This window comes from Sapajus apella, unplaced genomic scaffold (genome assembly GCF_009761245.1).
Source record: "Sapajus apella isolate SASKATOON/1434 unplaced genomic scaffold, GSC_monkey_1.0 scaffold89, whole genome shotgun sequence".
NCBI classification, from domain to species: Eukaryota; Metazoa; Chordata; class Mammalia; order Primates; family Cebidae; genus Sapajus; species Sapajus apella.
In genome coordinates, this window is record NW_022437029.1 from 5,593,947 (window position 1) to 5,621,751 (window position 27,805).

At 45.1% G+C, this 27,805-nt stretch overlaps 1 protein-coding gene across 1 annotated transcript in view; it reads left to right on the forward strand.

The window, feature by feature from the left end:
• Positions 1-27,805, forward strand: part of IL1R2 (interleukin 1 receptor type 2) — a 34,338-nt gene that overhangs the window by 1,398 nt on the left and 5,135 nt on the right. Inside the window, 5 exon segments of the mRNA XM_032255534.1 lie at positions 13,651-13,779; positions 14,674-14,938; positions 21,041-21,221; positions 24,805-24,979; positions 26,998-27,060. Coding sequence (XP_032111425.1) covers positions 13,713-13,779; positions 14,674-14,938; positions 21,041-21,221; positions 24,805-24,979; positions 26,998-27,060 — 751 coding nt within the window. The 5' untranslated portion in view covers positions 13,651-13,712.

Here is a 27,805-nt window from a genome sequence, read left to right on the forward strand (position 1 = left end):
GGGCATGGGAAGTGTGCTGAATGGGGGGTGGGCATGGGAAGTGTGCTAAATGGGGGTGGGCATGGGAAGAGTGCTGAAGGGGGGGTGGGCATGGGAAATGTACTGAATTCGGGGATGGGCATGGGAAGAGTGCTGAATGGGGGGATGGGCATGGGAAGAGTGCTGAATGGGGGGATGGGCATGGGAAGAGTGCTGAATGGGGGGTGGGCATGGGAAGTGTGCTGAATGGGGGTGGATATGGGAAGTGTGCTGAATGGGGGGCTTTCTTCCTTAGAAACCTCATAAGATTTTCTGATGTGAACAGTTTGACGTTCTAAAGTCACTGTGGATTCTCTAGTGCCTGGCTCTCGGGTGGTTTTCTGGGAGAGGTGGCAGAGTGTGGTTAGGGCTGCGCGGTGTGTCCCCAGAGGTGAACTGGGCTGGGTTCAGAGCCCAGCTTGCCTGGGATGAGCTGTGTGACAGCTCACTGCTCAGGGCCTGTATTTCCATCTGCAAATAGTAAGGTTGTGGGTGATGAGAAGTATGGTCAATGAAACCGAGTAATATCAGACATGCAGGCCTTAAGATCACCCTCACACGGGGAAGAAGGTCACGGGTAAGGAGGGGCACCCAGATCAGACACCTGAGTTCTGGAGAAATCAGAAAAGTTGCCTGAGGCGCCAACAGAAACAGACTCAGGTGTCCTGACTCCCAGATCTCTCTCTGTCTCTGTCTCTGTCTCTCTCTGTCTCTACTTCTCTCTATCTCTCTGTCTCTGTTTCTTTCTATCTCTGTCCCTCTCTCTGTCTGTTTTTCTGTCTCTCTTAAATCCTGGCACACAGTTTGCTCTTACTATTTGAAGCTCCTTCTCTTTAATCCATTTCCTTTTGGGGTTTTTGCTCTTCTTAGAGCCCCTCAGGACCCCTCTGCCCCCACCTGCAACTCTGCTCTAAGATCTTGTTCAAGACTCTACACTTCCCTGAGCTCCCTCTTGGTGAGCAGAGGCAGCCAGGTGTCCGGACCTTCCTGGAGCCCCCCAGTGCCGTGTGGCTGTAGTGGGAGCTGCCAGCCCCCTCTCTGTGCTCTATCCCACCTCCTGCACCGTCGCCTTTTCCATGCCCATTTCTTCAGCTCTGCCCTCCTGAGGCCAGCGAGCTTCCTTCCCACCTGCTCGTTACCACATGCACAGACACAGGAGAGCACCTTTCTTCTGACCTTATTTAGAAGCTTGTCCCTTTGGATTGTACTTTTCCTTTTTTCTCCCTTTGGTTACCCTAAAAGGAAGTTCAGCTGAATGTCTCAGGGGAGCTGTCCTCTCTCCAGGGCTCTTCAGTTGGCCTGGGAGCCCCCTGCCTGGCCCTGCTAGTAGGGCTTCCCTCCTACATTTCCACTCCCACCCCAACCTCCAAAGCCTGAGGTTGTCCAGAATTAGAGTTGAGGGGTCCAGAACGTCCACGGACCCTGAGCCCTCTTCCCCTCCCTCAGGAGAGCAGAGTTGGCCTCTAGCAACCACACATTTGAAGCAGGGCAGACTCGGGTTGCTTTTTCATGTTACCATCATGGCTTTCAACAGGGGAGACACTTGATCATGACAGTGCCTTTGGCCAGTGCTTCTCAAATTTGAGCCGGCATCAGAATCACTGGTGGGCTTAAGAATATACAGAGGGCTGGGTGTCTGATTCAGTAAGTCCTGGTTGGCCACCTGAGAATCTGCATTTCTAATACGTGCCCAGGCAATGCTGCTGCTGCTGTCAGGGGACCACACTTTGAGAACCCCTTCCTCAGGAGACGTGTCCAGGGCCAAGCCTGTGGGGGAGCTAGTTCAGGACAAGGGCCTTTTGAGATGGTGCTTTCACATCTCCTGAGAGTCTTGTGAATATGTGACTGATTCTGATTCTCTAGGTCTGAATTTTTCACAAATGGTGTTCATGCTGCCGGTCTGCAGACCACACTTTGAGTAGAAAGGATTTAGAAAGTCCTTTTACTAAAGAGGGCTTCTTATTTGGGAGCAAGGAAGAAGTTAGTGTAAAGTTTTGGGTGGATCCTAAATTTTCTAGAGCTAATATTCATCAGAATGTTTTCTTAAATGTCTGTGGTAGGCATAATTCTAAGATGACTACTGCTGATCTGTGGGATATGTGAATAGATGGAACCTCACTCCCATGATTAGGTTACTTTATGCTGCAAGGGTGAAGGAATTCTGTGGAAGTACTTTAGGTTTTCAATCAGTTGACTTGAAATTAATAAAAAAGATCACGTGTGCTGGGTGGGCCTGACAAAAGCAGGTGAGTATTTAAAAGGATCTGGAGGTCAGAGTCAAGGGTCAGAGGCTCAAAGCAGCAGCAGATGTCATTCTTTCTGTTGGCCTTGAAGAAACAAACTGTCCTTGTGTAGGGAGGGCCTCAGGGCAGGAAACACGGGTGGCGTCTGGGAGCCGCGAGTGGCCTCATCCAGGGAGAAAGTGAGGGCCCAGTCCTGCAGTCACAACAGCCCTGTGAGCTCAGAACAGGAACCCGTGCTCCAGGAAGGAAGACAGCCCAAACGGTACCTTGATTTCATTCTTGTGGGACCCTGAGCAGAGACATCTGACCAGTAGCAATGTGAGCTAACGAATGTGTTGTTTTAAGTGGCTGAGTCTGTGCTGGTGTGTTACACCGCAATAGAAAACGAATGTAAGATCCCGATCCTTCTCTTTGATTGTGGTGCTTGCCCACCAAGGTGTACTGTGGCAATGACCTCAGCAGCTTCATACAACATGGGCTGATCTCTTGCTCATGCCATGGCATCGTCATGGGTTAAATATGTTGGACTATGACAACTCATCAGAGCCACTTGGGGACCCAGGTCGTTTCCAAAACAGAATTTACGGAGACCAACAGTGGGACTCCTGTTGTTTCGACACAAGTGCTGGGGGCAGGGGTGGAGATTATTCCTATTTATCAGAAGCAGAAGCAGGCATAGTAGGAGTAAGTGAGTGGGTCGATGGATGCAGGTGGACCTCAGCCTGCTGCCCAGATGGCTTGACTGTGCCGCGCTGCCAACATTGGTGAACAAGGATTCAGCCTGCACCGCACAGGACAGAGGCTAGCAGGAGAGCACCAGCTGTGAAACCCACAGCCCTGGAAATGGCACTTGTTTTTCCCAGTCACGTGCCCCACCCGACTTCAAGGGTGCAGAGAAGTGAATATTGGTGAATATGGGTGTACTGACTACATAGGGTTACCCAGTTAGCTCGGCTGGGGTGGGAGGGAGGGACGCAGGATTTCAGCTCACCAAGCTTCACAGAGCTGCTCTCACCAGCAGGGAGCGAGCTGGCTGGGCATCTGACGGCTGAGAGGAGCTGGAGGGGCTGAGAGTGAGAATGGGACACTTGCCCACAGCCCCACGGTAAGCCAAAGGTTTCCTGTGGCACTTTTTGGATCTGGTCTGTAGAAACCCAGCAAGTCTGGGCTATCTTCAAGCTGAAGACTAGATTTTCTTGTGCTGAGGGTGAGAGATTTTCCCATACAGTACAGATAAAAATCCCTTGGGAATTTCAGTCTTTTTTGAGGGGAGGGTGGCTGACTTCTTGTCATTTGGATACCCCGGACACAGGGCTTGGGATAGTTGCCATCCTTGGTGTCCCTCAGAGGACAAGATGGGCACATTTTCCAGAGAGTAGAAGATGATGTTTCAAGGCATACAAAGAAAATCCCATCTGTTTCTACATCTTAACAATTTTGGAAGAAAATATTTCATATATATATACATATGGCATGTTGAAAATGGATACTTACTGCAAATTGATGCCAAAAAAAGCACCTTTAAAGCTTTGCCAGTAGGAATCTCATTTGGAGCTAAAGGCCCCTTTCAACTAGGGCAAGGGAATTAAGCTTGCCGCTGCATGTATTGCCATCTGAGTTGGCTCAAATCTACCTCACTTGCATTCATTTCGTTTCTTTTGGGTAGATGTTTACTCTTCCAGTTTCTCACCAGCACCTTTTTCTAGCCAGGAAGAAGCCTGAGAAGAAGGGGAAGTTGTGTCCCCAGGGAGTGGTGGGCAGCTGATCCACACGTGCTGACTTGGGGTCTGCACTGGCTTCCGTGGAGATGTCCCTGGACCTTCCCGGTCATGGGGTGTCCTGTTGAATCTACTGCTGGGGTCTGTGACTGGGAAAACCCGAGGTCTGGTGCCTCAGCTGAGTCAGAGCCAATGCTCTGTCCAAGGTGGCCCCGCTGCACCTTTTGCTGGCTCCACAGGTTCTCTGCATCTTGGCCATGATCTTGTTTCTTCTGTGGCTTAGAATGTCCAGGTGATACTTAAAATGTTTAGCAACCAGCAGGGCATGAGTACCAACCCGTCAGAAAAGATGCTATGGCACCTGTTGCTGCATCTGAATTGCTCAGAGGAGCACCAGGAAAGCCAAGGTGGCAGAGGGTACCTTGGCGAAGTGGTTATCTACCAACAGGTAGGGCGGTCTTCCCCGACGTGGGTTCACTGTTCTTGTCGACTGAATACCCTGAAGCCAGTGGCTACAGGTCATCTTGTCTTTCATCATGGCAGCCCCATCTCAGCCGAGATCTCAGTTCACCTTCCATTCTCCCCTGAGAGAGCAGAGGCAGGTCTGAATCTCCCCCATGAGTGACGCATCTCTTTACCTAACAGCCACACCATTATTTCCACTCTTCGTTAGCGCCCCTTACGCTCACCAAGGTGGAATTCCTCTAGAGATGCAGCTTGGAAGCAGAGCAAAAATTCCTCTACATCCGGCCTCCCTTTCTCTTTTACCTCCTGTCCCTTTGATCCCAGGTTTCAAACCCAGAATAAGAAGCAGGACTGCCTGCCTGATTCCTCTTGTACCTTCCCTCTTTTCACCCTGGAGCCCAAAGGGTCTTTTTCTTCTACTGACACTTCCTACCTGGAAGGAACTTCCCCTGTGTCATGTCCACTTCCTTCCCTCCTTCTGAGGAGGCCTTTGCTCTTCCCCTTTCCTGGGGCCATAGTGGCAGAAGAATACAGGATAGCAAGGAGGAAAACACATTGGGAGTTAACGGCAATATTATCTTCCTTGTGTCTGTGTTGCATGTACTGCCTCATTTTAGAGAAAGAGGGGTTTGAACAAAATTTAAACTGTTCTTTGTGCTTCAAGGAAATCATTAAGAGCATCAGCTATTTTGTGCTTTAAAGTCCTGACATTCTCAGTAGGGCGCAGTAACATGGAAGGGACTGTTGGTGTCTGTGCTTAAAGTCCCCACATGGCTGTGTGCTTTGATTCTTGCATCTGCCGTAGTGGTTTTCCTGTCTCCTCTGCTACTGGACAATCAGCTTCCGTTTTCTCCAGTGTGTGTTTTCTTCTGTCAGCGTCTCCCTCTTTCCAATTTGCAATCTAGAACCCACTTTTGATAGAGCATTCTGTTCACCTGTTGCCGCATGAAAAACTACCCCAAAACTTGCTGGCTTAAAAATGACAACTATTTTATGGCAACTCCTAGTTTCTGTATGTCACGAATTTGAGGGCTCATCTAGGTGATTCGTCTGCTCCATGTGTCTGATTGAGTTCAAACAGTGATACTCAGCTGGTGACTGGACTCATCTGGAGGGTCCACGATGGCTTCACTCACATGGCTGGTGCCATTGCAGGGTTCCCAGGAGGCTGGGCATAGCTGGGACTGTCAACTAATGCCCTACATGTAGCCTTCCTAATGAGGTGGTCTCAGGGTAGTTGGACCATTTTCATGGGACTGGCTTTCCACGGAATCCAGGCAGAAGCGAGCACCCCATGGAAACCAGGTGGAGGCTGCATGGACTTTTCTGATCTAGCCCCAGAGTTCACACAGCATCACTTCTGCTGCATCGGATTGGTTACACCAAGTTACAGGCCAGACCACATTCAAGGGAGGTGAGTTAGACTCCACCTCTTGGTGGCAGAGTGACACGGTCACATTCTAGAAGACCATGTGGGATGGGAGATACTGTTGTGGTCACCTCTGGAAAACACAATCTGCTACTCTGAGAAACTAGCCACGCTCATACAAATAAACAGAAAGAGCTTCTGAAGGAAGACTTCAAACCTGCTCCTGTGAGTAAAATATGCTACATGCCTTTGTGCCAGGATCCGATTGGCTGTCTTTCACCTACTCGGGTCTTCCTGTCACTGCTTCTTCTGTCTTTGTCATATTTTAGGCGGGCATGTTTTCTGGATGACTGATTACTCAAATATTTCAGGTGTTTCCCACACTCAGAGTATAAGGTTGAAAGCAAAATTTGTTTTAAGGGTGTATGTCTGTTACCAACCAACCCCTGCTCCAATGCCAGTAGAGTGTCCAGTTACTGATTAACTTCATCCAGCAGGTAGCCCAAGATAACTAGAAGTCCAGTGCCCAGGAGACCTCAGAAGCCCCGAGTGGCAGCTCTGCCATTGCTGGCCACGGGGCCTTCGGCAAGAGAGTTGACTGGGCTCAGTGGTTGTCTTCTATGACTTGATCCTTTAGAAATTGAAGCTGTATCTACGACTGAGGAGGCCTAAGCTCAAATTCAGATTGACTTAGAGTTCCAGGGTTTTACACCTGCAAGGTACCTGGGAGGTATCACCTGCCCAACCTTTGTATTTTAGAGGTGAAGAAACTGTGACTCAGAGATTGAGCAAATGACTTTGTGGTTGCCTAAGATTACATAGTTAGTTAATGGTAAAGTGAAGACAGGAGCCCAATTCCAACCTCCAGTTCTATATGCTTGAAGACTGTGTCACTAAGATAAAAACCTCACAATTCCTGGCAGCCTTGGATATGTATGTATGTGTATGCATGTGTATGTATGTACTTAGAATTGCGCTTTTATATGCTAAACATGCAACATTTCTATTGTGTATTTTATAGAACACTTATATGTTCTATAATATGGATCTATGCATTTGGGCTTATGGATTCTATTAGGTAAAATTGCACACATTTCTAGTATAGTAACTGGTGTTAGCTAAGTTACCAGCTACGCTACCGGTGAGTTCTCAGGCTTGGCTGTGGAAGGGTCCCTTAGCAGGAATTCGGCAGAATGCAGATGGCAGACGTGCTGATTTCTCATCACGTCTGCCAGCTGTGTCCTTGAGCGAGCTCCTTACCTCCCTGAATACCTGGTTCTGCTTCTGTAAAACATCGATGAGAGCTACTGCTGGTTGAGCACTTTCCTTTTGCAGCACTGCTTAGCACGTTACATATGATGTGACATCCAATCCTCCTGTAGCACACACCAGGGTATGCCCATTTCACAGATGAGGAGTCTGAGCCTCACACAGGTAATGTAAACTGCCCACCCCGCTGCGGCTGGCAAGAAGGAAGGCAGGATTTCCATTTCTCTGTCCAGATACACTATGCTTTTCTGTATAAACCTCCTAACTCTCAAGGTTATTGGAAGGTGTTTGACAGACTTCTTCGACACTGTCCCAGAGGGTAGAATATGACTAATAAATGAAGTTTAGAGGGAGGCAAATTTGGGATCCAAAATGACAGACATTTTTAATTGTGGATACTTCCCAAGACAGGCAGTGAGTATCTTGTGACAGGGTAAGCTTGGCCTTCTATAGAGGATGCCGGGTTTTGGAAGACCATTTGGCTGGGCAGATGGACTTAATGGCTTCTGGAGCCCCCTGCAGCTCCAGGTGTTGATGCTTCTACAGAGCAGAGAAGGAGTGGCAAAACCAAGGATTGTGTAGACTCGGGTTTACATCCTACTTTGTCATTCCTTAGTTCTGTGGCCTTGGCAAGTGACTTAATGTACCTGAGTCCATTTCCATTGCTCCAGATTTATAATGGGGATGCTGGGTTCTAGCAGACTCCGAGTTTTGTCCTCTGGAGTTGCACACAGCAGCGCATTCCTCTTACCCAAACGCCAGGCTGGGAGAATTTGAAGCCTGTGGGTTTTCCCTGCAGATGCCCAGGGCCTCATGGGTAGAGCTTCCTCATCAGTCATTTTGGAGCAGAATGGGGACTGTTACAGGTTAGAGGAGTGGTCTTGCTGGGTGTCAGCCTGGGCAGGGTCTAATGCAGGAGGCAGGTGAAGCAAATGTTGGTTGATGGTCCAGGCTGCTGGGGGCTTGGAATGACCTAGGCTCACCGGGAATGGAATGTTGACACAGGATTTGAATGAATGAATCATGAGTTGGATTGGTTGACTGAACTTGACCAACTTCTGTCCCACGAACCACTGACTAAGAGACACTTCAGTGGTGGTTTTAGCGAGAAGTGACGTTTGCTGGCAGACAGTATAAAGAGAGTGCTTATGCCTTGGTGAAACTGTCTGTATCAGCTTCTGCAGATTTGCTCCTCTGAGATTCAGCCCAATGTGGCCCAATGCCCTATCGTGCCAAAGATGGGTCTCCCTGCAGCATGGCCTCCAGGAAGCAGTCTGTCTCACTAGGTCCCACCAGGGACAGGAGACTAGTGTCCAGGACATCGCCAGCTGTCATTCTGACACAGCTATGCAAACCAGGAACAGTCTCAGCCTGCTGCTCTGAGGCTGATTCCTTCTCTTGCTTTTTTCTTTCCTGTAGAACAAAAATGGTTTCTAGACAACTCATCTAGGTTTTCTTTCTGAGCCAGTACACTTTTCAATAAAAGCTGCCTGAAACCTGGTCATGTATTTCTCTATATTTGAGTCCAGAAATTCCACCCTGTCTCCAAACTCTTAAAATTCTGTGATTTCCTAGGTCTTAGTTAAAAAATACATTTTATATTGTTTCACCTTTGAATTTATAAAAATTTTCCAGGCTTAGTTTTGATGTAGGTATTTATTTCCTCATGGGTTTCGAGGGATTTATACGACACGCATAAAACATGTTTGGGCTCTTAGGAATTCATTTTACACACTAGAGGTGACTCAGTGGTATGTGTAAGGCCTGATAGTTATGTGACTTCATTAACATTCAGCACCTGACACTTTGTTTTTGCTCTTTGAATGACTGTGCCACCTGACTCAGAGATGAGACAGTTGTCTAAAAACTTCTGGGAACAAGGTAAAGGTAGGCGTACAGAAGAGTTTAATCTTCTGGGTGAATTCAGTCCAGATATATTAAATATATTATCAAATAAAATTGTTACTCCTTCTACATGCTTGAAAATTCCTTCCTGGAGCCATTGTTTACTTACTAGGTTTTCAATCTGTTAAAAAAAATGCACTCCTGCATGTATTCTGAAGTATTTAGAGGTGACGTTTGATGATGTCTAAAACTTTCAGGTGTTCAGGAGCAAATAAGCCTGTGCTGTGTCTGTGTCTGTCTGTGGTGTCCTTGTCAATGTGTATATGCCTGTGTGTGTGAAGAGAGATTGAGAATAAGGCGAATGCAGCAACATATTAACAACTGGAGAATGTAGTGAAGTATATACTTGCATTTGTCATAGTATGTTTTCAACTTTTCAGTCTTTTTGTAATTTTTAAAAATTAAATGGAAAGGTGGAGTAAACACTTACATCCCTTTAGGCTGTATGTACTGTCTATGACCAGAAGCTGCAGACACCTGGGAATCAAAGGCAGGTAATGGTTACCTGGGCCTCTGTGCGTGCTGCACCACCTGTCCAGCTTAGGGCTGTGTCATGAACTCTTTCTACCTTCCAGAATTCTTTTCCTTCCTCTCACACTTCACACATTTTTGTCTTTTTCTTATGCCGGGTCCTTCTTTTCCTCATACGCCTCTGTTTGCTTGTGTTGAATGTGTTGGAAAAAAAAGGAAATAATTCTAACTCAAATACTTGGAATGAGCTGCCCTTGAAATTTCTTTCTTCCAGTAAGGTCAACTCAGATTCCAGCAAAAATGTCAAGCTCTCTGTGCTTTAAAAACTCATTTAAAGAAAGTAGGGCAGAAGAATAGTGTTTTGCTGCAAAACTAATTTTCTTTTCCCCTCTGGGCCTGCCAAAAATTTACTGTTTCCCACACGATAGCAATTTTGGTTCCAACCTTTTTTTGAGGTTTTGATTATTGAAAACTGTCACTACTATATGTTTGTGGTTTACTTGTCTGCAGCCACTTCCTGGAGAAGTCACAGTAAAGCGGCTCTTTTGCTCAAGTCCAGGGAGAGAAACCAAGGCAATTCCCTTGGCTGGAGATGGGGGTCGGGGTGGATGGGGGTAGCAGTTACTGGAGGAGTACAGCATTTTGGGATTCATTCCACTGGAACAGGGTCCTTGTTGAAACACTTCTCACCCAACCAGCCATGTGATTTGGAGAAGGGAATTAACTTGAAACTCACTTTACCTGTAGAAAGAAGAGACTCGATTAGATTTCTCAGACTCTTCAGCTCCATAGCTCTGTGAATCATTACATACTGACTGTTCCTGAATGGCACAGCCTGACTTTCTGGTGTCAAAGTTATTTTAAACAAGGTTACAAACCTTCCCGTAATTCGAGGCTAAGCCTGAACCTGAGAGAACGTAAGCATGGTGGGGCACTTTCATTTGAGGGGAGGCTGCACATCAGCTCCTGATTTTGAGTTAAAGTGACTTTTAGAGTTAACCAGCAGAAACTGTTTACTTGAAATAGTTGAATATCTATCAGAAAAAAGACTGTGAGAACACAGCACCTGATAGTACCTGACAGGGCTCCTTCCCTTGGGATCTTTTTATAAATTCTGGAAAAACAGTATATTGGGAATAGGCTTGGCTGTGCGTGACAGAAAGTCTAGACACATAAAAAAGGTAGTCCGGATGGTGGGTGGCTTCATGAAGCCACCAAAAACTCAGGTTCCCCTCTTACTGCCCTACTGCATTCAATGAGTGGTCTGTACCTTGTAGTTCTAGATGGCGGCCACAGTCCAGCCACCACATCCACACTGAGCAGCAGGAAGGAAGATTAGTGGAGACCTCCCCGGGGGATCACATGACACTTCCACTCACATCTCATTGACCCACATTGTGTCACATGGCCACTGCGTGTTGCAAGGAATGATGGGAAATGTTAATGGATAGAGGGCCATGTGCCCAGGTAATATTCAGGGGTTCTATTATTGGGGAAGCAGGGGGGACAGATACTGGGAGAAGAAACTAGCAGTATCTGTCATAGGAAGTATATTTTCAAAGAACAAGGGCTTTGGAGTCACAGTGCTGGGTTTAAATTTCAATGTCTGCTTACCAGCTGTAAGATCTCAGCCAGGCCTCTTAACCTCTTTGAACTCTTCTAATACATCCTCTGTAGAATCAGCATGGTACTCACTTCATGGGGATAAAATGCAGGAATGAATGTTCAACATTTGGCACAACAGCTATGGCTATTACACTAGTTCCTACAATGGCAGCTTTGAATTCATTTACTTATCCTGGTATGTGGTATTGGTTAGCCACGGTGTATTTAATTCCCACTTCTTTCATGTCCTTACTGGAGAACTAGTGGGCCTGGCTTGGTCCAGTATAGGTGGGGATGCGACAAGCTAATGAGTGTCTAAGGAGGACACAGCAACTTGGTGGATGTTTATGTGATCTTCATGCTGGCAAACCTGAGAGTGTGGTTAGAGGTAAAGTCACAGGAACTATTCGTGCTTCAGAAAGCCCTGAAGAATAGTATTGTGTAGAAACAGAATTTAAGGGAGAAAGCTCCAGGCCAGATACACAGTTAAGGGAAAGATCTCAGGTCACCAGAAGGGGGAGTTCCGACTGTCACTCTGAGTCCTTGGACTCTGACGATTCCCGACTCAAGAGGGAACGGGGGAGGGTTTCTGGAGTGTGAGGGTTGTGCCCTCAATGCCACCCCGGGTTTACTGCACGGCATTCCCAGAGAAATCTGTGCTGGGAGCAGGGAACAATTCAAGGAAAAGGTGGCTGAAAATTTTTCCCCTGGATTCATTCACAACTCCTGCGTGGGTAGACTTTCAGTCACAAATATTCCCTGGTATGTTCTGGTGGGTAAGCCATGAGGGCTGTGAGCAAGACCAGGAGTTGTCACCATCCTTGAGGAGCCAGAAGAGTCAGGCGTGGCAACCGGCATGACTGCTCCCACTTCCCGCCCCGCCGATGGCTGGCCGGCTGGGGCATTGACTTGCTATGGCAGATGGAATGTGGGCAGACAGGAGGGAGCTGGTTCCCAGCGTGGCCTGGTGTGTGCTTTTGCCCGCATTGTTTCCATTTTCACCTTCCCCAAAGAGGATCATCTCCCAGGAAGCTTACTAGTCCAAGGAGGATGAGACACCCGTGGAACAGACTTGGATCCCATCTGCACCTCAGAGCCAGGTCTAACCCAGCCTAGTTTAGGTTAACCGAATTCCATCTCGCCCACAGACTTCTGGGCAAGAGTGAATGACTGTCGTTTCACACCATTCTGTCCTGGGGTCGTTGGTTTGTTAAGCATCCTTGTGGCTGTGGTTAGCAGACACAGGGGACACTTGTGATAGAGTGTGAGAAGGTCATCAGAAAAACAAAGAGGGCATCTGACACTCCAGTCTCTGCGGGTGCTGGGGGAGGAGGGCTTCATTAACTCGTATAGCTACTTCTGTTTTGGATTTCATGTTGCATTTTTCCCTGGGAGGCTGTAGGCCAGAGTGTCAGCAGCACACATAGAATCCCTCAGTGCGTCAGAATTGAATGCCAAATAGGAGTTAATCCATATAGGATATAGGAAAAATTCTCTGCCAAGTGTAACTATGAGGATCCTTGGGCTTTGATCCATTTACTCATTCATTCATTTATTCATTCAAAAAATAGGAGTTAGGGCTAGAACTGTGAATAAAATAAAGCAGGGTTCCATCAACCAAAAAGTACCTGACAGTCTCAACAATTTAGAAGCTTATTTTGCCAAGATTAAGGACAATGCCCAGGAAAAAAAACACAGAATCATAGTAAAAACAGTCTGTGGTCCATGCCTTTCTCCAAAGATGATTGTGAAGGTTTCAATATGTAAAGGTTTTCCGCTGTTGAAAAGCGGACTGGAGGGGAGACAGGGAGGGTGTGGTCATTACTGAATCCACATGCTGCAAGGGAAAAGGAACAGGTAGGGGAATAGACAATTATATCCCTCTCGTGCTAAGTAAATCTGCTCTTTACATAAGATAGGGTGAACATAGAGTAGCTACCTGTGGAGAATTTAAAAAATCTTTTATCAGGAGCTCTCTGCTTAGGAGGAAGAGGAAAGGCAGCTTCTTGCAGGACTCTGAAAACTAAGAGTTTTCGGCTTAATTTTTTCCTTTTGGCAGAGTGAATTGGGGGTCCCAAGTTCTTCTTTTCCTTTCACAGCCCTTCCATCTGTGGAGCCTGAGTTCTGGATTAGGGAGAGAGGGCTGATATGAATGGCACAGAGAATGACATGGAAGGGGAGGAAAACACGTAGTGCCGGGATTCAAGGTGGTGCAATTTTAGACAGAGAGGTGAGGGAGACCTCACTAAGAAAGTGAAGTCTGAGCAGAGAGGGCAGTAGCAGTGGCCTTAGCTGAGGAGACAGAATCGCTGGCCAAGGGGCAGGAATGGCGAAGGCAGGCCTCTGCAGAGTCAGCAGCTTAGGGGATGGAGCCTCTCTGCCAAGCATGCCCGTAGGTGCTACAGGGATTCAACTTTAGATGTGTTCAGTGAATGTAGCTGCAGAGAAGCAAATCCAAAAATTCTGAGTTTTCTTCTTAAACAAAGTAGGCACAAAGGTTCCCATCATCCAGTGAAGCCTGCAGACCCTGCTCCTGCCCCATCTTCAAGGGATTCTCAGTTCCTGGTGACACTTCTGTCTTCTCCCCCAGACCACGCGGTGCCGGACCTCATCCTCCTCTTCTGTGTCCTCTGGAAATTGTCAGGAGCAATGTTCCGCTTGTACGTGTTGGTAATGGGAGTTTCTGCCTTCACCCTTCAGCCTGTGGCGCACACAGGTAAGAAGTAAACCCTTCAGATGCAAAAGGACTCGCCTGCAGCTTTGCTGGGGAAAGCTGTTATCTAGCGAGGTTTTGTTGTCAGAAAGCAAACGGCCAGCCGAGCTCGGTGGCTCCTGTTCTGTAATCTTAGCATTTGAGAACCCTCTGCGGGTGGACCCCTTGAGCCTGGGAGTTTGAGACCACCCTGGGCAGCATAGCAAGACTCATGCCTTAAAAAAAAAAAAAATTAGTTGGGCTTGGCGGTGCATGCCGGCAGTCCCGGCTACTCGGGAGGCTGAGGTGAGAGGACCGCTCGAGGCCAGAAAGCTGAGGCTGCAGTGAGTGGAGACTGCATCACTCTACTCCAGCAGGGCAACAGGGTGGGGCCCTACCTCAAAAAAATAAAAAAGGAAAAGAAAAGAAAAGAAAAAAAGCATGGTGTGAATGTGCTTGTCAAGGAGCAGACTGAGGAAGGGATGCGTTTGCCCTTAACAAAGTTGCCTTTGGAGTTTAACCACACAACACGCCAGAACGAAGCTTTTACTGTATGAACTCAGCCCAGATCTACTTTTAATAATGAGAGGTCAACAAATGAAAAATATGGCCATAGTTTTTCATCTTTAATTTTTTGGCACCACAGAAACCTGATTTAGCTTTCTTCACAAACGTAAGTTGGAGTGGATAGTGGCACTGAACTTGCTACTTGGAAATTTTGAAAGTATAATAACGGGGTAGGGAAGGAGTTTAGCAGAACCCCAGGGTGTAGGTCATTTTTTGAGGAACAAATGACATCTTCCTTGAATGTACTCCAGGTCTCCCTGCCACAATCAGGATCGGTCCCAGGTCCAGGGAGGCTTTATGATCTGCGAAGGGTTTGGACCCGAAGCCTGACCGTGGGCTCTCTGTCTTCAGGGGCTGCCAGAAGCTGCCGGTTTCGTGGGAGACATTACAAGCGGGAGTTCAGGCTGGAAGGGGAGCTTGTGGCCCTGAGGTGCCCCCAGGTGCCCTACTGGCTGTGGGCCTCTGTCAGCCCTCACGTCAACCTGACATGGCATAAAAATGACTCTGCTAGGACGGTCCCAGGAGAAGAAGAGACACGGATGTGGACCCAGGATGGTGCTCTGTGGGTTCTGCCAGCCTTGCAGGGGGACTCTGGCACCTACATCTGCACTACTAGGTAAGCCCCTCGGCACAGGGCTGGGGAGGCTATCCCGGCGGAGTGGAGCTCGCGAGGTTCTTCAGTCATGATCTGGATCTCAGAATCCAGTGTACAAAATTCAAATCCAGTGAATCCACATTGCGTCCCCCTTGCTGTTTCTGACTTAGCCCCCATCCTACAGTCTCATTCTATCTCCATTTAGTCTTTGCTCAAATGCCACCTCTTTTGAGATAACATCCCTAGCCATTTTAGCTGACACAGCCCTCTGTGACTCTCCTTACCCTGCTGTAGTTTCCTCGATAGCATTTTCCCATCGGACACATCTGTGTGTGTTACCAGATTTAGTTGTTTATACCCCTTTAGAATGTAAACTCTGCGAGGGCAGGAACTTGGTCTATGCCGTTCACTGCTCGCGCTACATAGTAAGGAACAGAGAAATAGACAGAATAAGATTTTACTCTGAATAGGATTTTAGAGCTGGGTGAAGCCTTATGATTAAATTAGTCCAAGTGCTCATTGTAAGGATGAGGGAACCACGCTGGCTTAGAAAGTTTCCCAGGTGCTGGGTGGTAGAGCCGACACTGGAACCCGAGTCTCTTGACCCTGGGTCCAGTCCTCCTCTCTCTTTGACCTGTTGCTTTGTTCCCCTTTAACTGTAGAAAAATACACATAACACAAAATTTATCATCTTAAACATTTTTTAGCGTACAGATCAGTGGAACCATCACCACTATCCATCTTGAGGACTTTTTCATCCTGCGAAACGGAAACTCTGAACCCAGTAACTCCCTGCTTCCCGTCCCTCCAGCCCCTGGCAACCACCATTCTACTTTCTGACTGTATGATTTTGACTACTCTAGGTACCTCATTTAAGTGCAATCAGTCTCTGTGACTGAATTATTTCACTAGCATAATGTTTTCAAGGTTCGTTCATGTTGTAGCATGTGGCAGAGTTTCTTTTTTTTTCCATTTATTTATTTTATTGCATTTTAGGTTTGGGGGTACATGTGAAGAACATGCAAGATTGTTGCATAGGTACACACGTGGCAGTGTGATTTGCTGCCTTCCTCCCCATCACCTATGTCTGGCATTTCTCCCCATGCTATCTCTCCCCAACTCCCCACCCTCCACCGTCCCTCCCCTATTTCCCCCCAACTGACCCCAGTGTGTAGCGCTCCCCTCCCTGTGTCCATGTGTTCTCATTGTTCAACACCCACCTATGAGTGAGAACATGCAGTGTTTGATCTTCTGCTCTTGTGTCACTTTGCTGAGAATGATGGTTTCCAGGTTCATCCATGTCCCTACAAAGGACACAAACTCATCGTTTTCGATGGCTGCCTAATATTCCATGGTGTATATGTGGCATGTGGCAGAGTTTCTTTCCTTTCTGAGGTGAAATATTATTATTCTGTTCTATGTATGTACCACATTTTGTTTGTCCATTTATCCATCCGGGGACATTTGGTTGGCTTCCACTTTTCAGCTATTGTGAATCCAATATGAACATGGAAATGAAGATATCTGTTCAAGTCTCTGCTTTCAGTGCTTCTGGGTATAGATCCCAAAGAGGAACTACTGGAGCATCTGTTAAGTTTTTACTTCGTTTTGAGGAACTACTACACTGTTTTCCATAGTGGCTGTGCCATTTTACATTCCCACCAATAGTGCCAAAATTCAATTTCTCCACATCCTCACCAACACATGTTATTTTCCAGCATTTTTGATAATAGCCCTTCTAATGAGTGTGAAGGGGTGTCTCATTGTGGCTTTGATTTCCATCTTCCTAATGATTAGTGACACTGAGCATCTTTTTATGTGTTTATTAACCATCTGTGCATCTTCTCTGGAGAAACGTCTACTCAAGCCCTTTGCCCACTTTAAAGACTGGATTTTGCTGCTTGTTGTTGAGATGTAGGAGTTCTTTACATTCCCTGGTTATTAACCTCTTGCCTTATTAGACCTATGATTTAGAAATATTTTCTCCCGTTCTCTAGGTTGCATATTCACTCTTTTCATAGTGTAACTTGTTACACGAAAGGTTTTAATTTTGATCAAATCCAGTTTATTTTTTTCTTTTATTGCTTGTGCTTTTGGTGTGAAGAAACCATTGCCCAATACAATGTCATGAAGATTTTCCCCTTTGTTTTCCTCTAAAAATTTTATAGTTTTAGCTCTTACGTTTTGTTTTTTGATCCATTTTGAGTTAATTTTGGTACATGGTGTTAGGTAAGGGTCTAGCTTCATTCTTTTGCCTGGGGCTATCCTGTCTCTCTAATAGTATTTGCTGAAAAGACTGTCTTTCGCCATTGAATGGTCTTGACATGTCCTACTGCTTCTTGATGGATGACGTTTTAGGGCTAGTATTGGTGATCTTAAAAAGTTTCTTGGCTTAGTTCTTCTGAAAGGCTTAGGGACAACCCTCGGCTTGATGAGGAACTAGTGTTTTTGGCCTCTCTCATCAGCTGCTTCTTCTGTTCCTCCAAAGGCTCTGCTTACTCCTTCTGCCAGCTGGTTTCAGAGTCTCCAGATTTCATGAAATCATTTGATTTAAGAAGAATGGTACCCAGGAATATGTACATTTAGAAAAAGAAGAGATAAATTATATTCTTAGCACAAAGGAATTACTGGTGAATGGAAAAATTTCAGACCACATCGGCCCCAGTCCTAAGCTGGGTGTATGTATGTCAGGGGGTGTTGGGGGTGGGAGGAGATACGAGGTGGAGGGTGCCCTCTAGGTGTGTGTGTGTTTGTGTGTGTGCATGTGCATGTGTGCATGTGTGAAATTGAGAATCTTTTCAAATCAAACCCAGCTTGACACTACCATCCATATGCCTAGCCCCAACTACAAGCAATTCAGGGACAGTTTTGATCCTGTCAATGAAGCTCGCCTAAGAAACAGGCAAACTATCTTCCATTCTTATGCCAGGAAAGTGTGGATGTCTGATTTTACAATAGCTATAAATGCATGTTTCTTCTTCCTTTTTCATGGTAAAATTTCTCATTTTCTCTAAGGAGCGCTACTAGGAAAGCTTCACAGCGTAGTAAGAAAAAATGGAACCCAGAGTCGGAAAGACAGATGGGAATTTAGCTCTCTCACTTCCTATCTGTTGAGACCTTGGGCTTATCACTTGACTTTTATGGGTGTTAGTTTTCTCCCCTGTAAGGAAGTTTGTTGAGAGGGTTATGTGAGATCACAGCATGTGAAGGAGCTGGTATGGGGTGTGCTGTGGTAGGTGGTCAACACATGCATAAAAATTTCCTCTCCTTCCCAAAAGGCAGTCTACATGACTACTGAAGTGAGACTGTTCAAAAATCAGGGAGATGTGAGCTGAGTCCTGTTTGTCTTAAAGTTTGTTTTCATGCTCAGTTTTTGTAGGAAAAGAAAGAGCTGAGATATAGGGGCAGTGGAAATCCCAGTGTGTGCCAAACTTTCTTTTCATGATGGGATGGTTTACCTGGATGACCTCTAATAATACTCTGTCGACTGTAAGATTGGGGTTCTGAGAGAGTGAGAATCACCAGCATTTGCCATAATACTCTTTAGCATTGATGGTCATGAGGCAGGAGACTGCCTTATTCCTGTGACTGTTTAAAATCTTGTGACCTAGAACCCACATGGTGAGTCAGAGTAGGCAAGGATGCAAGCCATCAGAGAGGTCAGGATTTGAGCAGTGGCTGCCTGGGTCTCCTTGCTTGGCACCCTGCAAATAAATGCCTTACTTTCTACCACTGAAAAGAGAAAGAAAGAGAAAGAAAGAACCAAAGAATAAAAGAAAGAAGGAAAGAAGGAAAGAAAAAAAGAAAGAAAGAAAGAAAGAAAAAAGAAAGAAAGAAAGAAAGAAAGGAAAGGAAAGAAAGAGAAAGAAAGGAAGGAAGGAAGGAAAGAAAAAGAGTAGACAGGCAAGGTTATGCTGCTGTAACAAACAGCTCCCAAATCTAAAAAAAGACCTCTTTCTTACACATGCAACAGGTCCATTGTGAGTTTGCAGACACTCAGGGACTCAGGCTGAAGGAGCAGTCATTGTCACTAAAAATGTTATTGATTAGTTGCTAGAGCAGAAGGAAGCATGCTTTGGAGGGTCTCTCATGGCTGTTACAGCTTTCATGTAGAAGGGCTACACATACAACTCTTGAGCTAGGAAGAGTCATATAACTACACCCACCCACAGTGGGGATGAGCACATGTGATACGCCATGTGCTCAGGATGGGAAGAACTGGGCCTATTTGGTGAGCAGCACTACTAATGACTATCATGCGTTTGCCACGGGTGTGTCACGCTACATGGGGAATGCAAGTGGTGATCAAATTACCCCTCACCACTCTTCTCTTCCTTTGAGTTATTTTCATGAGGTTTCTTGCTCAAGGGGAATTACCAGATCAATAATGTGAACAGCCTTGTAACTTTCAATATGTCTACTAAGCTTGTTTCTAAAGATAGTGTCCTGATTTATGGGTTTTCCCAGAGCCTTGCTGGGCTTCCCATTTTGGTTTGACCTCTTTGTAGCTGTACAGCCCACTTCATTTCTGTACACCTAACTTTTTTTCATATAAAAATGATATAATAGTAATTCCTACTTCATGGGGTTGGACTATAAGTGAAATAATGTGTGCAAAGTACACAGCACAGGGCCTGGCCTGCATCTGCTCCCTGCTGGCTACTGCTGTGTGACTGTTACTCAAGTAGTCCCTGGTCTTTAGATTTGTCCGTTTTTACCTTTATTCAACTTGCAGTGAGATTATGCATTTTTCAAGGTGAGAGTTAACATCTTGCATTTCTTTATGCATAAAATATAATATTTGTTCATCTATTTTCATTTTTTAAGCTAAACATAATACAGATATTGGCCACATATATTTAAATTAATTCTTTTACTTTGGGGTGATAAGCTTTTATTACTTTTCTTTTACTTTTTTTTAAAAACATTTTGTTACTTTTTTGAATATGGATGGTTTAGATTTTGCTGTGCAAGTAATTTTTATTCCTATATGTAAAACACATCCTCATTGTCTCTGTCAAAGTCTCTGATGTCTTAGGTAGCCAGAAATTTAGCTGAGATAATTAAATTTTTATATTTTTCTTCTTAAAAAATATAGTTCTAATTACTGTCTTCTCTCCTCCATCCATTTCTCCCAAATTTTCAACAAGGTTTTGCCTCTCCCCTTTTGCCAGCTCTAAGGTCTTGATAGAATTATGGCATTGAAATAATGGTTAGGCTAGTAAAATAATAATAAAATAATAATAATAAGCAAACTTACCAAGTTAATTTCCCATGCAGTATTGCAAAAATCTTTTATGGGTCTTACACTAAGTTTCCAGCAGTTTTCTAAAATTAGACTTCAGTTGATAATTCCTCAAAGGAGCAAAGGGAATATTCCTTTTCACAGAAACAGTGGCTCTTGGGAAACAATCTCTCCATGTGGATGTGGTTTCCTGGATCATGAAGTTGGAGTATGTGGGGGCTGGGCTCAAGGAGCTCCAGAACCTGGAACCCTTAAGCTCTTTTGAAGAGGACTTGGGGATTTCTTAATGAACTTTGGTGGCATTAGAAATGAGCTTGTAGACAGTCGTTCGTGAAAAACATGGAACATGCCTTTTCTGTATAATTGTGTTATGACACTTGTCGTCTCACAAGGGTTCAAAAAGATCAGGGACAGAAGTATTGCAATATAGATGCTCCCTGGCTCACAATGGGGTAAATACCAATAAACTCATTGTAAGTTGGAAATACTGTTGTGAGAAATGTACTTGATACACTTAACTTACCAAACATCATTGCTTAGCCCAGCCTTCCTTCAATGGGCTGAGAATGCTTACATTAGCCTATAGCTGGGCAAAGTCATCTAAGACAAAGTCTATTTTGTAATAAAGCATTGAATATCTCATGTAATTTATTGAATACTTCACTGAAGTAGGGTTTCTACTGAATGCTTATTGTGTTCGCACCATTGTAAAGTCAAAAAATCCTAAGTTGAACCGTCTTATGTCGGGAAACCATCTATACTAATCCAGAAAATGCAGATGCAGATTTTAATAGAATTGGGGAAATGATTCTTAATTTCATTTAGCTTTACTTTTATTTTGGCTTGCCATTCATTTTTTTTTTTTCCTTTTAAATCAGAAATGCCTCTTACTGTGACAAAATGTCCATTGAGCTCAGGGTTTTTGAGGATACAGATGCTTCCCTGCCGTTCATCTCATACCCGCAAATTTTAACCTTGTCAACCTCTGGGGTATTAGTGTGCCCTGACCTGAGCGAATTCATCCGTAACAAAACTGACGTGAAGATTCAATGGTACAAGGTATGGCTTTAAAAAATGCTGTTTTATTAAAATGTGTTTTCTTTTTTTTACTAGCCATAAAGGAAAGACGTAAAATATTGATTTTCTGAAGACAGTGTGCACACACACAAACACACACACACACACATACATATGGTTTGCCATTGGTATCTATGAGTTCCACATCTCAGGATTCGACCAACCTCGGATTGAAAATATAAACAACTAACAAACAAAATAACAATACAATAAACATAATACAAATAAAAAAACCCAATACTGTGTAACAACTACAGTCTCGTGCTGCATAACAATGCTTCCGTCAACAATGTGTGTACAATGGCGGTGTCGTAAGATTGTAATGGAGCTGAAAAATTCCTATTGCCTAGCTGTCTTCACATCGTAGTGCAAAACGTTACCTTTTCTATGTTTAGGTATGTTCATATGTACAACAGCTGACCACTGTGTTCCAATTGCCTACAATATTCAGAACAGTAACATGCTATACGGTTGTCGCCTAGGAGCAACAGGCTGTGCCATGTCACCAAGGTGTATAGTGGGTTCTACCATCTAGGTCTGTGCAAGTACACTTTAGGACGTTCACAAAATGAAGAAATCACTTAACCTGTTTCTCAGAGTTAGCCCCATTGTTAAGTGACACAGGACTGTATTTATATATGCCATTTACATTGTATTAGTAATCTACAAATAATCTAGGGATGATTTAAAGTATAAGAGAGGATGCCCATAGGTCATATGCAAAGACAACACCATTTTATACAAACACCTTAAGCATCTGTGTTTTGGTACCTGTGGGGGATGTTTCCTGAAGCCAATCCCCCAGATACTGAGGGATGATTGTATTTTAAAGAATTTTAAAGAGCCATAATTAATATGTTCTATTAGTCCTTATGTGGCTTGGGTAAAGATGCTTGAAATAGTGATTTGTGAAGACAGAGTACATAATAGCTGAAGGAAATAATTTTTTTATTTTATTTGTCTATACGAATGTAGAAAAAAGTTTATATAACAATTTTATAGACATATTAAAGGAGTTTTTTAAAAAAGCACATGACGGCCAGGCTCAGTGGCTCATACCTGTAATCCCAGCAATGTGGGAGGCTGAGGCAGGTGGAACACCTGAGGTCAGGAGTTTGAGACCACCTTGGCCAACATGTCGAAACCCCGTCTCTACTGAAAATACAAACATTAGCCAGGCATGGTGGTGGGCACCAGTAATCCCAGTGACTCCAGAGGCTCAGGCAGGAGAATCACTTGAGCCCAGGAGGCAGAGGTTGCAGTGAGCCAAGATCACGCCATTACACTTCAGCCTTGGTGACAGAGCGAGACTCCATCTCAAGAACAACAACAAAAAGCACATGACAACAAACCTTTGGGTTAAGGGAGTAAATATGAACACAGTTTGTTCCCTTTTCTGGTTGAATACATGTTATTTGATGTGTTCATTGCTCCTAGTGAGAACATCAGGTATTGCTTAGGTAGATCAGGGGCCGGAAAACTATGGCTGGGCCCTGGAATCAAGTCGTCTCCTGGATTTGAATGGCTCACAAGCCAAGGATAGTTGTCACTTTTTTAAATGTTTGAAAAAAGTAAAAGAAGAATATTTTATGATGTGAAAATCACATAAAATTAAAATTTCAGGGCCTGTAAATTAAGTTTCCCTGGACACGGTCACGTCTTCTGTCTAGGTACTGTCTGTAGCTGCTTCTGCACTGCTTAGCCGTGACGGAGACCCTGAAGACTGCAGGGCTCAAAATACTTCCTTTCTGGCCCTTTCCTGAAAACGTTGGTCAACTCCTGATAGAGACCCTAGACGATACTGAAAAGTACAGTTATTGGCTTAATCATTGATGGGAATTAACCCTTTAATCAACAATAGGTTAACAGGTTAAGTAGTTGGCTGGTATTGTAACTATGGGATCTCTATCTAGGATATCGATTTAATATTGTAAACTTTGAAATCATTTCCTGAAAGTAGAAGAAAGTAGCTCCTATAAATAAGCTGGCTGAACTCTAGAATGCGCTCTCTCTCTCTCTCTTTCTTTTTAAATAGAGATGGGGTCTTACCATGTTGGCCAGGCTGGTCTTGAACTCCTGGGTTCAAGTGATCCTCCCCACTGAGCTTCCCAAAGTGCTGGGATTACAGGCGCGAGCCACTAAGCCCAGCGGAGAACGCCTTCTCTTTTGATTTGGAAAAAGCATAAAGGGGACAAATCAAAGGTTTTACCTGGAGAGGAAAGAGCACAGGCTCTGGCATCAATGGGTCCAGGTTTGAAACTCTCTTCCTTTTCTGGCCTGTTGTGTAGCCTTGGCCGAGTGACGCTACCTCTCGAACCTGTTTCCTCTGTAAAGTGGCAATTAGTAACTCCCCCGACGTGGGATTGTTTCAAAGACTAAATGGAATGATGCGTAGGAAGCACCCGGTGCAGCGCTTGACATATAAATGGTGTGCAATAAACGTGCAAGGACAAAGATGTCATGGTGGTGCTTAGTAATATTTATTCCTTTCATAATAATGCTACATATTACTGAGCATGTACTATATCCAAGCCTGTTCTGAACTCCCTTATGTGCAATCCAACGAAGCAGGAACTTTAAATATCTGCCCCCCACGCCTTTTTTTTTTTTAACAGATAAGGACCCATAAGGAATGTTCCCAAGGTCACACAGCTAGTAGATGGTGAAGTAAAAACTAACCCAGGAGGCCAATTCCCATATACTACTGGAATGACTGTGTGTTGGGCCCTATTTAGCATTTTTCATATTTGACTACTCATGCTTAGAACAATGAAATCTCCCCTTTTAATTAAATATGTTCTAAAGTGGTATCTATCGTGAGCCATGTGGCAATTTCAATTTTCTTTGTGTTCTCATTAGAGTAAGTCTCTGAAGTGACTCAAGGTTACATTTGACTACCGCAAACTTCGAATAATCATGATTTTGAAAGCGATGTCTCTGAGAACATTGTGTGCTCATTAGGGTGTTTTTAGACATCCCATTCAGCTCTTTCTATTTCCTGGAGGCCTTACTCTTGAGGATTGTATTCTGCAGAGACCCCAGAGAACCTTCTGTCCATATAAAAAGTGTGGACTCATTTCCCCTATTTAGTTTTTCTTAGAAATTTTTCTCTTACTGACTCACAAAATCAAAATGCTTTTTAATTACTGCAACATCATCTCTTCTGAGCATTGTTGTCCAACTCATGATGACTATTTAATAGTGCTCTTCCCAGATACTTCCTGAGGCCTGAAGGTAGCAGTCAGGACATAAATACATTTGTATTTTGGATGGGTTACTTTGTCAAAGAAGAGAGTTAGTCTCTTTTATTTCCCATGGGGCCTAGACAGATATGCTCTAACTATTGTATTTAAGCAAATCTAGCACTTTTATTGGTTTTATATGTTAACAAATTTCCTCCCCAAAAGTACAGTTAAAAGTATGCCTAAAATACAAAACTGGCAAAGTAAATACCAGGGCAATTCTTGGATTGCAAATCCATCACTGGTTGATAATGATGATGCAATTCACAGCCGTTGAGATGTATATTGGTATAACGTAAACTTAAAAAATGCTTTCCCTCAAGGATTCTCTTCTTTTGGATGAAGACAATGAGAAATTTCTCAGTGTGAGGGGGACCACTCACTTACTCGTGCACGATGTGGCCCTGGAAGATGCGGGCTATTACCGCTGTGTCCTAACATTTGCCCACGAAGGCCAGCAATACAACATCACTAGGAGTATCGAGCTACGCATCAAGAGTAAGTGCTTGCCATTGAGGCACCGACCTATCCCGGTTCAGTAACAAGCACGCAGAGAACAAATGAGGGTGCATGTAGAATTCCTTGCAGGTCTTTGGAATAAAGGATAGGGGAAGACAGATCTGTCAACTCTCCTGAAGCATCAGGGTAACAAGACATGTGTGATACTTTGAAAGGTATCAATCAGGGTGTTATTTGGAGGAAAGGTGAATGAATTGGGCAGGTTATAGGGGCAAGATGAAGGCTAAAACACACCACGTGAGAGGGCCAAATGGTGGCTTCCTTGGAATGTCCCCTTGGAAAGTCTGCTGTGGAAGCTTTGCACCTACAGGGCTAGAGTTCCCCGTATGCCATAACTTTATGTATAATTCTAGGATACTTAGATTTTTATTGGGTGTTCTAACCAGAAGTCTATGCCTTGCATGTCCAGTGGAAATCACTTTTTATTTGTTTTCCCTAAGGTGGATCTAGCTGCCCTGAATAGCAATATTTCAAATAGAGCTGCCATTGACTAAAAGGAATTACGTTTGAAATGGTGTTGTGAACAGTATTGGCTAGTGGTTCACATTTGTTCAACATTTACTCCCTCCCCACTGTGTGCCGGACATGGAGCCAGGTGTGACGACGTGTAAATCCTGGACTTTGCCTTGGAGAGCGGGCCACTTTGTTTTTTATAGCGAGTAACGAACACAACTAGGATCTTTTAAGAGGATTTCAGAGAGCTTTGGAGACGCACTAAGTTTAAAAATCGGTCTATGAGAGCAAAAGAAATATTTTTCTCACGGAGAATGCAGAGATTCAGTTTCACCGCGGTCTTTCATGGACTGAAGTGTCCCGATTGTGTTTGCTGTACAGTCCCGTGAGGATTCGTTCATACCAGCTCCTTGCTCCCGGGCAGGCCAGTGCCTGAGCCTTCCGGTGGACCAGCACGGTCCTGTCCCTGCGATACTGCGCAGGGACACTAGGGGGCAGCCGCCCTACGTGCCTTTCCGTGTTGTGATCCTCCTGGGATCTCAGTGGCTCTCAAGGGGTGGCCCTGGGCCAGCCGCGCCTCATCGCCTGGGTACTCAACAGCCGTGCAAATCTCGGGTCCCGTGCAGACCTATGATTGAAACTGGGGCTGAGGGCTGCCATTTGTGTCTACAAGCCCCCAGGTGGTGCTGGGGACCCTGAAGTCTAAGAAGCCCTGAGGTGCTGGGGGCTTCTTTCTATCCCTGGATGCCCCAGCTCCATAGGGCCGCACGTGACTTGGAGGGGAGGAAAAGGCATCTGGCTTTGGTGGAGAAGCTGTTTGCCCCTCGGGCTGTGCTGCGATACTGTTTAATGTGTACCCATGTCAGGATTTCAAAATGCTGTTTAGTGGAAATGAGGATGATGAGGCCGGTGGTGGAGACAACTCACAGCCCTCACCCCCCAGGTGTCCTTTTTGCTCATTTCAGGTGCCTCATTTCTTTACGCTGGCTCTAATCCTTTGGAGATCCACTTCTGCCCCTCTAGAGTTTCTCTCTTCAATTAACAAGACCTCCATGGCCGAGGCCAGGTTACACACTAGTTTTCCAAACAGGCTGTTCCCGAGCCCTGTGCCTTTTTTAAAGTGAATCTTCAGCATTTTGTGGCAGGCACTTTGGAGAGGTGGAGAAGATATTTTAGGACAGATTGAGTTTCGGGGAGAATCTATCTCGTGGACCTCATAAATATGACTCTTAAGATTGTGTTCAGGAAGTCTGGGAGGGGAATGGTTAATTGTTTATCACAGAGCAAGGAGCAAAGACCTTCTGTCAGCGGAATGTGTGTTTAGCTGTGGCCTCTTCCAGTAATCTCTCTGCTGGGAAAGGCATTGGCTGAGGATGCTCGATTTTGTAGAGAGCCTGTTTCCTTTGCCAGACAAAGGCTGACTCTCATAATGACTGGCCATACTGGAAAGGATAACCCAGTTAATTAGCCAAACAATGGGGCTTAACTACAGCTTCAAATGAAGGCTTTCCTAACGGAATCTCTTTTCCTTACATCTTTCTCAGGAAAACAAGAGGAGACCATTCCTGTGATTATTTCCCCCCTCAGGACCATATCAGCTTCCCTGGGTAAGGCCGGCAAGGACCATGCAGGGGGCTTGGGACCCTCATGTCTGCTGACCGTACCTGCCCCTTGGTGCAGTGCTTGGGTGGAGACCTTAGCGCTCCAGTGTGTGAGGCTGGAATAACAAATGTGAGGGAATATTTCCCTTTGGCCAGTTTGATTAGAAATGGCATAATCTGAAAACAGGTATACTTCGCCTCATGCAGAGCCCACCTGCAAAAATCTGAATGTGAAAATCTGAACGTTCTGCAGCAGTTATTAACTGCATGAGAAGATAAACAGCATGAAGCCCAGGCACAGCCAGCATCCTCGGTGCATTTAAAATAATTCATGTCACCAAAACCTGGCTGGTGCTCTGCATCTCTCTAAGACTCCATTTGTAAAGCGGGCTCAGCAGTGATCAGTTTCTTGTTGCCAGAAGAGCTGGTAAGCTGGTTGAATGGTGCTATGAAAATGACCAGCGGGGCTTCCTGCTTTTCACGCCATGTGGTGCAGTGCATCCTGGCCAGCACAGGTCCACACTGGTGGCCAGTGAGGGTATGTAAGTGTGCTGTACTAACAGCCTTCTGATGCTAGTGGTGGGAAGGAATTGATGCTATTGAGCATCTACTGTGTCCAGTGGGATCTCATTCAATCTCAACGTAGGAGGTTTTATTTCTTACATTTTTCACAGGGAAAAAGCCACCCAGGGCATCATGGTGGCTCAGTGGAGGCCAGAAGGCCACCCTCAGAGTCAGGCTGTAGTTCAGA